This window comes from Erinaceus europaeus, chromosome 3, assembly GCF_950295315.1.
Source record: "Erinaceus europaeus chromosome 3, mEriEur2.1, whole genome shotgun sequence".
NCBI lineage: Eukaryota > Metazoa > Chordata > Mammalia > Eulipotyphla > Erinaceidae > Erinaceus > Erinaceus europaeus.
The window spans coordinates 30,547,172-30,562,538 of NC_080164.1; the positions used below are offsets into that span (position 1 = coordinate 30,547,172).

At 48.1% G+C, this 15,367-nt stretch overlaps 1 protein-coding gene across 3 annotated transcripts in view; it reads left to right on the forward strand.

Moving 5' to 3' along the window:
- Window positions 1-217: 217 nt before the first annotated feature.
- Window positions 218-15,367, forward strand: part of CAMKMT (calmodulin-lysine N-methyltransferase) — a 192,316-nt gene continuing 177,166 nt past the window's right edge. Inside the window, exons 1-2 of one of the 3 annotated variants that reach the window (XM_060186972.1) lie at window positions 218-413; window positions 7,572-7,744. In XM_060186972.1, the coding sequence (XP_060042955.1) occupies window positions 327-413; window positions 7,572-7,744 (260 nt within the window). In that variant the 5' untranslated portion in view covers window positions 218-326. The remainder of the gene's footprint in view (window positions 414-7,571; window positions 7,745-15,367) is intronic. The other 2 variants (XM_016191184.2, XM_060186973.1) reach the window with 2 other exon arrangements.

The window sequence follows — 15,367 nt, forward strand, 5'->3', positions numbered from 1 at the left end:
ATTTTCCCGTCCTTTCCCGAGACCTCTGGATTCGGGGCTAGTCTCCGGAACGCTGCGGGAGGCTAAAGGGCGGGGACCAGGCGCGGCGGCTTTAGTCTGGGTCAGCCAGGGGGGGGCCCCAGCCTCTCATCAGCCCTGACTAAAGATGGCCACCGGCAAAATGGTGCAATGACAAGCGGCGCGGCGCGGTTGCCATGGAGACGCTACCGGAAGTACAGCTGGGGGCGGGGCGTAGGGCGGGGCCGGGAGGTCCTGGCAGAGCTACTGGCGGCTGCACCGGGTCCTGGTAGGGGAGTCGGGTGTGGCGGGAGCCGTGCGCGCTTGGGATGGACTCGTTGGGCGCCCAGGCCGCTGCAGAAGAGGGCCGGGCAGGCTGCGGAGTGGCGGCCGCACGCTGGCAGCTGCTGCGCCAGGTAAGCTCTTTCCCCAGCCGGCCACGTGTGACAGTGTCCCCGCCCCGACACGTGACTGCGCCCGGGCCACCCGCTTCCGGAATTCGGACCCAGAGCCGCGGGCAACTGGGCGTACCAGGGTCTTCGGGCTGGCCACTCTGCTCCTCCGCACTCCTTGGCCAGTTTCCAACCTTAATCACCTCCTCATTTTCTTGTCCGTCTTCAGTTACCTGTCCCACTTGAGTTACCCGTGTTTTACCTGTCCCTCTCAGTCACCTGTCTCTACAGTCACCCGTTCCTCCTTAGTTACCCGTCTTTCCTTGGTGGGTCACCTCTTTCTTCTCTGTCACCTGTCTCTCCTTGGTCACCTGTATCACCTCAAGCCGTCTCTCACATCTCGTCTGTCTTGTTCACATGTTCCTTCTCATTCGTCCATTCTTCGGTGTCTTCTCCCACCTGCCCTGCCCCAGTCATCTCTCCTGCCATGGTTACTTCTGCCTACATCACCTGTCCCATCTTAGTCTGCTGTCCTATCTTGGCCACTGATTCTGCCTCTTGAATTACCCAGGTGTCTTCTCCTACCTCGGTTACCTGCCCCACCTCAGTCACCTTTATTATCACAGGCCACTTCTCATGCCTCTAGCACCTGTCCAGCTTACCTTTCCTCCTGAGTCACTTGCCCTGCCTCTTGGCTCACCTGTCCATGTGTCCCCTCCTAGCTTGGTCACCTGTCCTGTCCTGGTTGCCTGTTCTGCCTAGGTCCCCTGTCCCACCTCAGTTGCCTGTCCTGCCTTGGTTTATCTGTCCCACTTCAGTCCTGCCACTTGATTTATCCATTTCTCTCCTACCCTTGTCATCTTGACCCACTTAGGTCACTTGTCCTGCCTTGGTTTACTTGTTCCATATATGTCACCTGCCCTGCTTTGCCACCCTCTCCCCCCCCCCCCATTGCACCTTGGTTCACACAGTGTCCTCTTGGACACCAGGCAGGGTGTGCTCTCTCGCCCTGGGTCCCTGTCTCACCTTGTTAACCTGCTCAGCCCTGACCACCTACCTATACTGCCTCAGTTACTATCCATCTTGTCATTTGTCCTGCTTCACTTCACCTGTCTGTGTGTCTTTTCTCCCACCTCTCTTACTTGTCCTGTCTCTACTCTCCTGTGGACCTCTTAGACGGGACCCTTTTGCCCAAAGTCTGAAGTGAGGTCTGTCTCCCACATGGAGGCTGTGCCCTGGAGCCCCCCACTTCTGTGGTGCTGCATGTCCACTCCTAGGACTGTCCAGCTCTGCCTCCCCTCTGAGGTGTGCTATTCGGATGGTCCCTCTCACCTTCTCACAGCATGCTCACTGACTTTCCTTACTGTCCTGCTCTGACTTCCCGGGGAACATTTACTCCCAGCTATATTAAGGGCTGATGTTGCTTGCTGTGGCTTGTGGTGTCACAGGCATGGCCTCATAGGTCACTGTGACAGCAACTGCCTACAGTGAGGTTAGCATGATTCAGAGTGGAGAAAGTAGAAATTAAGGCCTTCATCCATTCTTATCCATTCATATGTACATGCACACATACACTGTGTGCACACGCTATGGAGAAATGGCTGTCTCCCTGTGTACACAGTGCACATACGTGAACACGGTATCAACATATAGTGCCTACACATTGAGTGCATACACTGGGGAGACACACCACTGTGTGTGCGTACACTGTGGGGAGACATGCCTAACTTTGTATACATCTGAGGAGACACAGCCACTATCTGTGTATATTCTCTGGGGAGATATGCTGGCTGTGTGTATACACCTCTGGGAAATGCACTCCACGTAGTGCATTTAGCTCAGGGAGAGACACACACTACGGGAATTCCCTGCAGAGAGATATGTGCATTCCAGGGTAAACACACAGCGAGCACACTGTAGCTCTGGGGTGGGGGTCACCTGCTGTCCTGGTGACAGCAAAGCTTGGAAAGCAAGGGAGCCCTGCAAGTGGAACGGGGGCAGCAGGGAGAGTTCTATCTGCGTGTGCACTAGTCTCTGCAGACTCTGGGGAGAGTTGTCACTAAGGTCTACTGTGTATCTGGTACCAAAGTGTGAGGTCTGACTTGTGCCTCTCCTTTCCTCCATTCTCCCCCTCTCTGTCTTTCACTCCTCTCTGGATTTCTTTGTCCTATCCAGCAACAATGACAGCAATAATAATAACAATGATAAACAACAAGGGCAACAAAAGGAAAAAATAGCCTCCAGGAGCAGTGGATTCGTAGTGCAGCCACCAAGCCCCAGAGATAACCCTGGAGGCAAAAAAAAAAAAGAGAAAAGACTTAGTTACTGGTTTTTATGATTGTGAGAGAGACAGAGAGAGAAAGGGAGAAAATAAGAGTATTGATCTGCTTTGGCTTGTGGTGGTGTGGGAGACTTATCTGGAGATAGTCAGAAATTGAGAGGGAAGGGGGAGATAAAAAGGAAGAGTGACAGACACCTGCAACACTGCTTCACCATTCACAAAGCTCTCCCCCTGCAGGTGGGGGCTGAGGGCTGAAACCTGGGTCCTTGTGGATTGTAACATGTGTCCTCAACCAGGTGCTCCATCTTTTAAGACCTCTTCTTCTTTTTTTTTTTTTTTTATAAAATATTTATTTATTTATTCCCTTTTGTTGCCCTTTTTTTTTAAATTGTTGCAGTTATTATTGTTGTTGTTACTCATATCGTCGTTGTTGGATAGGACAGAGAGAAATGGAGAGAGGAGGGGAAGACAGAGAGGGGGAGAGAAAGACAGACACCTGCAGACCTGCTTCACTGCCTGTGAAGCGACTCCCCTGCAGGTGGGGAGCCGGGGGCTCGAACTGGGATCCTTACGCAGGTCCTTGTGCTTTGTGCCACATGCGCTTAACCCACTGTGCTACCGCCCGACTCCCTTAAGACCTCTTCTATCTCTAATTTTTTTGGTTGAGTTTTCAGGTGATTGTTGTTGCTTTTCCTAATAGATGGGGAGAGCAAAGCCGTGCCTCCCTCTGACTTTTTAAAATCTTTATTTATTTATCCCATTTTGTTGTATTGCTGTTATTATTGTTGTTGTTATTGATATCGTCATTGTTGGATAGGACAGAGAGAAATGGAGAGAGGAGGGGAAGACAGAGAAGGGGAGAGAAAGATAGACACCTGCAGACCTGCTTCACCGCCTGTGAAAGGACTCGCCTGCAGGTGGGGAGATGGGGGCTCAAACTGGGATCCTTATACCGCTCTTATTTTTTTTAAGTGAAATTATTTTCCAGGGTCATAAAAATGTTCTTTTCTTTTCCTTCCTTCTTTCTTTCTTTCTTTAAAATATTTTATTTATTTATTAATGAGAAATATAGGAGAGAAAGAACCAGACATCACTCTGCTACATGTGCTGCTGGAGATTGAACTTGGGACCTTGTACTTGAAGAGCCCAATGCTTTTTTAAGAAGATTTTTTTGTATTTATTCCCTTTTGTTACCCTTTTTTAAAAAATTGTTGTTATTGATGTCGTCATTGTTGGATAGAACAGAGAGAAATGGAGAGAGGAGGGGAAGACAGAGGGGGAGAGAAAGACCCCTGCAGACCTGCTTCACCACTTGTGAAGCGAAGGTGGGGGGAGGGCTGGAACCGGGGTTCTTAACGCTGGCCCTTGTGCTTTGTACCACATGTGCTTAACCCGCTAATCCCAAGTCCATTGCTGCTGGGTTAGCTTCGCTGGCAGGAGACAGACGACCAGGGACTCATGGCTGAGCTGGGAAGCAGTATCTCTTTATTCATGTGGAAGGCACCTCAACCTAAACTAAGCTATGCTATCCCTAATCACAATCCTGTCCTTATATATATATATATATATATATATACTCGCCAAGTAGGTGGAAACAGGATGTGAGGTAGAGAGGATGGAGCGAAAAGAGATTGGTGCAAATCAGGGTGACTACGAGGGGGGCGGAGCAAAAAGACATCGTGAACCAGTGGGGATTAAACCAATGCCCTGCAGGCAGGGTGGTGCTTAGTTAACAGTGGTTATGTAAATAGAATACAGTGTTAAGCAGGGGGATTAAACCAATGAAACAGAAGGGGTCTTAGAAGCAGAATTAGAAGCATACCAACACATTGCTTTATCAACTGCCACCTCCCAGACCACAGAAAGAAAATTTCATTTTCTGTCTTCTAATCTTGTTCTTTTTGTTCACCTAACAAGAATTTGATTGACTTATGTTTAACATTAAAAAACATTCCTTGGGGTGTGGGAGGAGAGTACAGGCCCTGGAGAAGGATGACAGAGGACCTAGTGGGGGTTGTATTATTATGTGGAAAACTGAGAAATGTTATACATGTGCAAACTATTGTATTTATTGTCGAATGTAAAACATTAATCCCACAATAAAGGGAAAGAAACATTCCTGCAGGACGAAGTGTCACAAGCGTTGAAGCAGGACTATAGGCGTCTCTGTCTCTCTTCCTCTCTATCTCCTCCTTGCTTCTCGATTTCTTTTGGTCTATTCAATACAAATAATAAGTAAAATATATACAAGCATGGAAAAAAGTTCCATGTTGGGTATATATGAAAAAAATGTGTGTACAAATGACACCATCACAGGACTTTTTATATTAGCAGAAGCCTGATTTTCACACCACCAAAGATAGAGGCTGTTGGCGGTTTGTGAGATGAACCTTGTGGGGATGGTTCCCAGTTCCTCATTTCTGGTGATTCAGGGTGCTTTCTATGAATGGTGTACTTTGGGGAGAGTTTTCTCTCTCCTGTACTAAAACTTCCTTTACAGTGGACACCATTATTATCATCTGCCCTAAGATGTATAGTTTTAATTCTAGCATTTTGGAAATTTCAATTTTTCTGACCAGTCTAGTATACGTGGATTTAGAAGGGAAAGAAAATGTATCCCACAACCTGTGATGTCCTGCATATGATGAAATGCAGTCATTCCAAGGAAGGGAGGACTTTTTTGTTTTTCATTTTGAAGAAAAACACTACTAGTTTGATTGACAGTTTGGGGTGAATGCACCGTTTACCAGCTTAGCAGCTTCCTTCGAGAGGAAGGCTGTGTGGTCTACCATGGTGACACCATGGCTCTGTGGCTGACCGCCCTGTCTCCATTAACTTCTGTGCCTGCCTCTGACTAGTTCTAGGACCTTGAGCAAATGAATGTTCCTTCCTCCCAGTTTTCCCTCTCCCAGAATGAATATCACATCATGGGTTTGCTTGAGGATTTAGTGAGGATTGTGGTAAGACTTGCATGAATTCTTACTTAGACTTTTGGTGCAAATTGTTGGTGAAGGGAGTCAAGTGGTGGTGCGCCCAGTTAAGCATACATATTTGCCGGGATAGCCTGAGGGTACTTCTTCCCGAGCTAGTGCTCTCTGGGTTGGAGAGAACTCAACTGGAGCTGATCTAGGTTGCTGTGTGGGAGAGGGATCAGGAACTCGTGCTGCACCAACTTCCGCAGGAGATACACTCTGGAACTCTCGGAGCCGGAAAGCAGTTTCCAAGTGTCTTTAATCAGAAGAGCAGCTGTTTTTATACTCTCCAAGTAGGGTGGAAACAGGATGTGATATAGAGAGGGTGGAGAGAAAAGTGACTGGTGAAAATCAGAGTGTGACAAAGAAGGGAACAGTGTGTGACAAGGAGGGGGTGGAGCAGGAGAGAATCCTATCATAGAACCACCAATGCCCTGGAGTGCTTTATGTAAAAGTGATTTATGTAAATAGACCAAAGCTTTGGATCAGTAAAATCCCTATATAGGCATATGGTTAAGCAGAAGCCAGGGGGAGATGGCAACTACCCAACACATATTGTCATGCACGAGGACCTGGGTTCGAGCCCCTATTCCCCACTCGTGGGGGGCGGTGCTTCACGAGCGGTGAAGCACGTCTGCAGGTGTCTGTCTTTCTCTATTTCTACCTTCCCTCCCTTCTCAATTTCTTTCTGTCGATAATATATATATAGAGAGTGAGATGGAGAGAAAAGACCACCAGGGGCACGGTCGTAATGCTGACACCAAGCCCCAGTGATAGCCCTGGTGGCAACAAACCAACCACCTGAGTTCAGTGTCTGTGTGAGGTGAGCTGGCGACTGGGGCAGGCATGCAGCCCTCACCATCCTCTGGGGCAAATTGTTGGTGAACAGTCTGGGTCTGGAGTCTTTTCTGTGCAAGATTTCTATGTGTGTACTACACTTAAAAATAGGTTAGGGTTGCATTTTCCTGGGAATCTGTCCTTGTCACCTAAATTTTCATAGTTTCCAAGCTCTCCCTTTACTATTTTCAGTGCAGTACAGCCTGCAGTGTTTGCTCTCTGTCGCACTAGTTTTATATCCTTTTTCTTTCCTTCTTGGTCTCATTAAGGATTTATCCATCTTATTGATCTTTTTAGGCAAGATGGGGTTTGTTCAGGGTGGATATGGCCATAGATTTTTTTTTTTTTTGCCTTCAGGGTTATTGCTGGGGCTCTGTGCTGACACTAGCAATTTACTGCTTCTGGTGGCCTTTTTTTTTTTTTTTTTAATTGGATAGGACAGAGAAATTGAGAGGGAAAGAGAAAGATACCTGTAGATCTGCTTTGCCACTTGTGAAGCATCCCCGCCACCCAATAGGTGAGTAGCTGGGCTTGAACCCAGATCCATGTGCTCAGTGAGTACTCTGTGAGCTTAACCCTGTGTGTTACTGCCTGGCTTCCGCCCATAGATTTGTTAATCTCAAGTTCTTTCTTTTGCACTTCAACGCCACTTTTCAGTGACACCAGCAAGACTGCTCATTTAATTTTTCTTGGGACATATGTGTCTAGGCTTAGACTGACAGACTGCTCCTGCCTGGGTACAAAGCTTTGAAAGTCACCTTCCCCTCCCCCAAGCATACTAGTTGTTGAAAGTGTGAGTTTCTAGTTCCTGTGTGACTTTTCTGTAAGTGTGACCAGCTGTTGAAAGCTCAGTGCTTTCCTTTGGAAATACCAGGCAGGTGATAGCCCCCTCCTCCCAGGACAACAGCGGCAGAGCTAGGCTCACCTCTGCATTTGGGGCCTTCACTCCAGGAGTGTTTGGAAGCATGCTGTCATCTGTGTCATCATCTGGGAGACTTGGGCCTGCATGATCTCACCCAATATCCCTTCTGTGTCCACCTGGGACACTACCATGCTTACAGACTGTGATTGTGTGTCTGGTTTTGTCTTTAGGTCCTGAAGCGGAAACACCTGGATGACTCCCTGCGACATGTATCTGTGAGGAGATTTGAGTCATTTAATCTGTTTTCTGTGACTGAGGCTGGAGATGGGAAGACTAAAGCGGAAGCTGAGGCCTGGGTGTGCTACACAAGCGTCTTCTACCCTGAGTTCAGTGTCTACCTGAGGTGAGCTAGCGACTGGGGCAGGCACGCAGCCCCTCACCCTCCTCTGGAGCAAATGCCAGAATCCTCTGAATTGAGAAAGACTCTTGGGAATGTAGTGCATTTGGGGGTGTGTGGAGGTGCAGATCAGACTCCCTGTAACTACTGTCAGAGTATTTGAGCACATAAACAGGTGAGGTTTCACTGAGGCGGGAAGTCTGAACCTGAAGGCAGAATTTTCTCTCAACTGCTCCCAAAGTGGGGTTACTTGGGAAATCAAGCTTGTTTTTTACCCATACGTGTCTTGTTACTTTGAGAATAGAATCATAGTACCGGAGGAGAAAAATCCAGTTGGAAACATTGGTGTTGTGAGGAATGGGCTTAACAGACCCTCAGAGACATGTGGGTGGCAGCTGAAGTCACAGGACCCCACTTTCACTGGGCTTTTGCTCCCCGCTTGCTCTGCAGGGTGCAGTGTTCCCAGTGTTTGATAAAACCTTCCCCCTTTTTGAAAAAGTTTCACATTTTGAAAGGGAGGAACACATTTATAGAAATTGTACAAAGAGCAGAACACATTTTAAGAGGAAATGTGACTGAATCCAGGCTGAGAGGGATTTTAAGGAAAAAATATTACAAAGGATATCTATTTATAGTATCTGTTTCTTGAACTATTTTAGTTTAAAATAATCTTGGTTTTCAGAGACTCCATAACATTTAAGGCAAAGATCCCACAATAGCTAAAGGTTTGGGATTTGGGTCAAGATGTGCAGGAGTGGGCATGGAAGCCCCAGCCATACCTGGCTTCAGGAGACTGCTTCCTGGGAACTCTGGGCTGACAGACCTCACCTGTGCTGTCTGGACTTGGGCTTTCTGGTGGGGACAGTGAATTCTGCCCTTGGCTCAGAGGGAAAGGCAAGTGCCTCTCACAGGTAGAGAGTGAGGTGCGGAGGCATTCTCGTTCTTGCGGCTTCACAATGACAGAACTGAAGATGATTTACAGCTGAAGAAAATCTGCACGAAAAGGAAGAAGGAAACCAGAGTGACTGGATGTAGGGCTCTTCAGACGGAAAGTTCTAAAGCTGATCTTCTCCACCCATGGGCGATAAGAAGATTAAATAAGCGGAGACTCAGCCAAGTCTTGGTGTTAGGTAGCAAGAGGGTGAAGCCTTCTGTTCCTGAGAGCTTTTGAGGTAGACTGGTTCTGCAGCTGGGAGGAGACCTTGACAGAATACAGGCCCAGACGCCTCCCAGCAGCCCCTCATTGGGACACACCACCTCTGCGTGAATCAGTGCAAGTGTGCCTGTCACATGCGGACACTAAGTCCTCACTTGTGCACAGAAGGCAGGTGACTAAGCTAAGATTTGGGTTTTAGACTGGGGAGATAACAGTGGTTATATGGAAAGACCTTCATATCTATCACATCAAAGGTTCCAGTACCAGCAGAAGCTAGAGCTCTGGTTAAAAAAAAAAAAAAAAAAAAAGACTGGGTCTGAATGGCTTTCCAGAGTTTTTGCCAAACTGTCATGTCTCTCCACTGTGCAGGGCAGGGACTAGAGTGACACCAGCAGCTTCCATACTCAGAAGTCTAGATCTGACTATGATCTTGGAGTTCATTTGCAAAGTCCTAGCAGCAATGCAGTGAGCGGCTTTCTGTGTCACTTTGTTTAATCTGCCCAGCGTGCTCTTATTGTTCCCCTTTAGCAGACTGGGAGGGGAAGTACAGAGGGTGACCCACTGGGTGGAGGTCAAACAGCCAGCAGCAGATGGAATCTCTACTCAAACCCCATGGATCTGCTCCCCAAACCCAGACTTTGAGAAACTTTCATTTTGAGGTATGCTGTACTCTCAGCAAGCTGCAGGACTAGCACAGGGAGTCCCCGCCTTGCACTCAGCCCAACGCTGTGAATTTCTCCGATGGTGAGAGCTCCCACCCGTGCTCACCTTTGTCGACACATCTGGTTCACATACCTGCCCCCACACAACCTGTCCACATGTTTGCCCAGACACCTGCTCCCATACCTGTCCACATGCCTGCTCACACTCCTGCCCACACGCCTGCTCCCATGCACCTGCTCACACACCTGTGACTGGGGCAGCTGTGAGCTCATTTATTCATTTGCCTGTCCCGCCTCACCTCCTAGCCTGTGCTCACTCGCCCACACTGCTGCTCTGTGACTCTGTCTCCTTGTGCTCTGTCACCTGCCCTTGACCACCCCTGTTCCTCTGCTGTCTCAGTAGCCTGTTCTCCTTGAACATCTTTCATGACCTTTGTCTCTTATCGTCTGCCTTCTTTTATTATAATTTTAAAAAATATTTATTCCCTTTTGTCACCCTTGTTGTTTTATTGTTGTGGTTATTGTTGTTGTTATTGATGTTGTTGTTGCTGGATAGGACAGAGAGAAATGGAGAGAGGAGGGGAAGACAGAGAGGGGGAGAGAAAGACAGACACCTGCAGACCTGCTTCACCACTTGTGAAGCGACTCCCCTGCAGGTGGGGAGCCGGGGGCTCGAACTGGGATCCTTACGCCGGTCCTTGCGCTTTGCGCCACATGCGCTTTACATGGTCTGTCTTTTTTTTTTAAGATGTTTTATTTATTTTTTTAAGATCTTTATTTATTTATTATTGGGTAGAGGCAGAGAGAAACTGAGAGTGAAGGGGGAGGTAGAGAGGGAGAGACACAGAGAGACAGCTGCAGCTGTACTTCCCCACTTCTCGTGAAGTTTCCCCCCTGCAGGTGGGGACCAGGGGCTTGAACCTGGGTCCTTGCATACTGTAAGGTGTGCGCTCAAACAGGTGTGCTACAGCCTGGCTCCTAAGATGTTTTATTTTTATTTATCTGTTTATTCCTCCAGGGTTATTGCTGGAACTTGGTGCCTGCACTATGAATCCACTGCTCCTGGAAGCTATATTTTCCCTTTTATTGCCCTTGCTATTTATTGTTGTTGTTATTGCTGGATAGAACAGAGAGAAATAGAGAGAGGAGGGGAAGACAGAGAGAAGGAGAAAAAGATACGACACCTGCAGACCTGCTTCATCGCCTGTGAAGTGACCCTCCTCTGCAGGTGGGGAGCAAGGGGCTTAAAATGGGATCCTTATGCCAATCCTTGTGCTTCGTACCATATGGCCTTAACCCGCCCTGCCACCACCCAGCCCCCTCTTATCTTCAGTCTTATCTGTACTGTGAACATTTTAAAATTTAAAAAAGACTTTCAGAAGTGCCATCAACATCATGGAATGATAGGAAAAAATGGTGCCTAGTTTATTTAAATACATTCAAATGAATATTAATACCACCTATTAGATGAACAGAAAGGTTGTAAGACATACTCCCACCCAGGGACCTAAATATAGGAGGCACTAAGCAATAGAAAGGGGGGGGGGCAGGTGGTAGTGCAGTGAGTTAAGCGCACATGGTGCAAAGTGCAAGGACCAGCATAAGGATCCCAGTTTGAGCTCCCTGGCTCCCCACATGCAGAGGGGGATGCTTCACATGTGATGAAGCAGGCCTGCAGGTGTCTTTTTCTCCCCCTCTCTGTCTTCCCCTCCTCTCTCCATTTCTCTCTGTCCTATCCAACAACAGCAACAACAATAACAATAATAACAACAATCATAAACAAAAGGGAAAAAATAGCCTCCAGGAGGAGTGGATTTGTAGTGCAGGCACTGAGCCCGAGAGATAACCCTCAAGGCAGAAAAAAGAAAGAAAGAAAGAAAGAAAGAAAGAAAGAAAGAAAGAAAGAAAGAAAGAAAGAAAGAAAGAAGAGTCAGGGAGGGAGGAGAGCTGAGCATCACCTGAGTGTTGTTAAAATTCGTACGCTCCTGCCGGGCGGGCTAGCTTCACGGGCGGGTAACAGAGACGCGGAGACATACGGCTGGGCAGGGAAGCTGTATTTCTTTATTCACGAACAACGATTCATAAACTAAGACAAACTAATCACCAAACAGAACTCTGCTGCCTCTTTCCGGCGGCGCAAGCACTCTCTCTTACTCTGGAACTCTCCAACTCTCTCTTACTCTCGAACTCTGGAACCCTCTGAACTCTGGAACTCTCGCGGGGCAGGCCCGCGAAACTAACTGGACTGATCCAATTCTCTTGGCGGGGGAGAACTACCCAATGTAAAGCATACAACACCTGAGGATGCTGTGAGAGTACAGAGCTGGCTACTCGTGAAGGTGGGACCACACACACTTCAGAAGCTCATGGGGAGTGGGGGTCGGGCGGTTGCGCAGCAGGCTAAGCACACATGACACAAAGCTCAAGGATCCGGGTTCCAGCCCCCTGGTTCCCCATCTGCAGGAGGGTCGCTTCACAAGGTCTGCAGGTGTCTATCTTTCCCTCCCCCTCTCAGTCTTCCCTACCTCTCTCGATTTCTCTCTGTTCTATCCAACTACAATGAGAGCAGTAACAATAACAATGACAAGGGCAAGAAAAAGGGAAAAATAGCCTCCAGGAGCAGTGGATTCGAGTGCAGGCACCGAGCCCCAGCAATAACCCTGGAGCCAAAAACAAAACAAGAAGCTCATGGGGTGGCATGAGTTTTGGAAGGATCCAGAGTTTATATGGATCTGCGGCTGGGGGTACTGGAAAGTTCTGGAAGGTATGGAGAAGCCACTCCAGCTGAGGATCAAGGCACCGAAAGCACAGGCAGACTCAAGAGAGACCTGGAGAAGGCAGACAGACCTTTGGGGTGTTGGGGTGGGTGAGAGGGTGCTGGCCAAGACCTTTCACACCATGTCTGCTTCAGGGCTGGTCAGAGCCCTCAGGTCATCACAACCTGTGCAGGGCAGCCCTCTCCTCCTCGCCCCTACCAAGGCTGGGCCACTGTGGTTCAACAGGTGATGATCAGAATGGTGATCAGAACTTCTCGCTATTTAATGTCTCTCCTACATATTGATTTATGTCCCTGAAAAGTTTGATTAGACTTTAGGGCTCGGGAGATAGCTCACTGTCAGGGAACTGCCTTGCAGGCTTGAGATCCCAGTGGTCGCAGGTTCAATTCCCAGAATGACCTTATGCCAGAGTTAAGTAGTGCTCAGGTGTCTCTTTCTTTCTCTTATCTGTTCTCTGTTTATCATAATAAAGTAAAGATAAAAAAAATAAAGTTTTGGGAGTTGGGCGGTAGCACAGTGGGTTAAGTGCAGGTGGCACAAAGCGCAAGAACTGGCATAAGGATCCCTGTTTGAGCCCCCAACTCCCCACCTGCAGGGGAGTTGCTTAACAAGCAGTGAAGCAGGTCTGCAGGTGTCTATCTTTCCCCCTATGTCTTCATGTCTTCCCCTCCTCTCTTCATTTCTCTCTGTCCTATCCAACAACAACGACATCAGTAACAACAACAATAATAACTACAACAATAAAACAACAAGGACAACAAAAGGGAATACATAAATATTAAAATAATAAATAAATAAATAAAAAGTTTTGTTAGTCTTGAGTTGTATACATACCTTGCAAAGGTAAATGACTTGAAATGTGTGAACTCAAAGCTGATGTTGTGCTTTGTTTAGAGCTGGAAAAGGTAGCCTAAGTGAAAATCAGTTGTTGCTTCCTCTGTCTTATGTGAAACTGCTTAAAGTGAGGGGATTCAGAATTTACTTGGTGACTTTTCACCAGAAGCAGAAATCTCAATGAATAGAAGTATCTATATGGGGTTGGGCGGTAGCACAGCGGGTTAAGTGCACATGGTGCAAAGCACAAGGACCGGCGTAAGGATCCCGGTTCAAGCCCCCGGCTCCCCACCTGCAGGGGGGTCGCTTCACAGGTGGTGAAGCAGGTCTGCAAGTGTCTATCTTTCTCTCCCCCTCTCTGTCTTCCCCTTCTCTCTCCATTTCTCTGTCCTATCTAACAATGACAGCAATAACAATAACAACAACAACAATAAGCAACAAGGGCAACAAAAGGGAAAAAATAGCCTCCAGGAGCAGTGGATGTGTAGTGCAGGCACTGAACCCCCGCAATAACCCTGGAGGCAAAGAAAAAAAAAAGTATCTGTGTGACTGAGGATAGTCACCTATGCTACAAGTAGAGTCAGGGGTGCTCGGAGTTAGATTCCGGATGTGAGCCCTGTTCCCAGCTGGGACCCTCACCGTGATGCTTGCTGTTAGCTATGCTGCCAGCAGATGCTGTGCTCCACACCTCCCTGTCTCTTGCTGAGTGTGTTGCTTAGGGCCACTGCAGATACTGTGCACAGCTCCCCACCCGACACTCCTACTGGCCTGCAGGCTCTTGGCTTTCCATGGACCTGGAGCCAGAGTGGCTGGAGTTCTCGTCTGTGCCTGCACCGTTGCCATGACTACTGCTGCCTTAGAAGGTAGCACTGTCAGTCCCAGCATCCTGGGCACTGAGAACAGAACAGGTCAAGAGCAGTTGTCTGAGTGCACTGTGTCTTCCCCAAGTGGCAGCGGTTCTGCAGTGGGGTCACATGCTGCTTCTCTCAGGGTGGAGGGGGTGGCACCACAGCCGGTGGGTTGGGGACGGTGGGGTACTCAGGGACGTGAGGCTGGATGGACATCCTGACACACTTGAGCACTGCACTGTAGTGATAGGGCTGAGCTGTGGTGTGTAGTACACACCTGTGGAGGCGAGCACTGAGCACTGCAGCAACGTCTGTTCCCCTGCACTTTGCTACACTCTAGAAGGAACCTTCTAGAACCTAAAATCTGATCCTGAATGTGCAGAGATTTAGAAGGTGAGTCCTTCGAAGTCTGTGTTCAAGTAATTTAAATCACATATACAGACTAACTACAACTTACTTTTCTTTTTCTTTCTTTTTTTTTTTTAAAGCTTTTATTTATTTATGGGAAAGATAGGAGGAGAGAGAAAGAACTAGATATCACATTGGCACATGTGCTGCTGGGGATTGAACTCAGGACCTCATGCTTGAGAGTCCAATGCTTTATCATTGTGCCACCTTCCAGACCACAGTTTTCCCTTTTTTTTTAGCGGCTGGGGCGACAGTTCAGCACGTTTTCTGAATCTCAGGCCTCAGGTTGGAGTCCTGGCACCAAATCTGCCAGACCTGAGTGGTGCTCGACTCTTCTCTGGTTTAGCAAATAAAAATTTTAAAAAGAGTTTCTTTGAGCAAAAGGTCAGTCAGCCCTGTGCTGAAGTAGACTAGAATGGAGCCAGCACTTACTGCTGAGTCTGGGAACATGGTCTGCCTCCTCCCTGGGTTTCCATTATGTAGCCCTGAGTGCTGCAGGCTTACAGCTTGGTTTTTGTAGGCTGCAGGGCAGCACCACGGGCTCTGGGCAGGGCCTCCTTGTGTTTGTGATTGTTTATTGCTCTTGTTCTGACTCACGCACATCCCAAGTCTTGGTAAACTGAGATCTTCCTCAAAGGTTTGTATATTTCATAGAGGAATCATCAGCTAACTTCCTTTAACTAGTGGATAAAAGACCAAAAACCCATCTCACAAGCTGCTTATTCTGAAAGCCCTTTGGACTTCAGGGCGCCTGCAACCAAGCCATTCACTCTCCCCTTCTCCTCATGCCTGCTTTGTCTTCCTCAGCTGCTGCTCATGGCCAGCCCACGTTTGGCCGGAAGTTCTCTGTACTCAAGAGGCAGTGTCCATTTGCTTAGCAAAAGTCATGCAGCGTCAGTCACCATCTTAATATGTCAGCATGCTCACAGATCCTTCCACTGCCC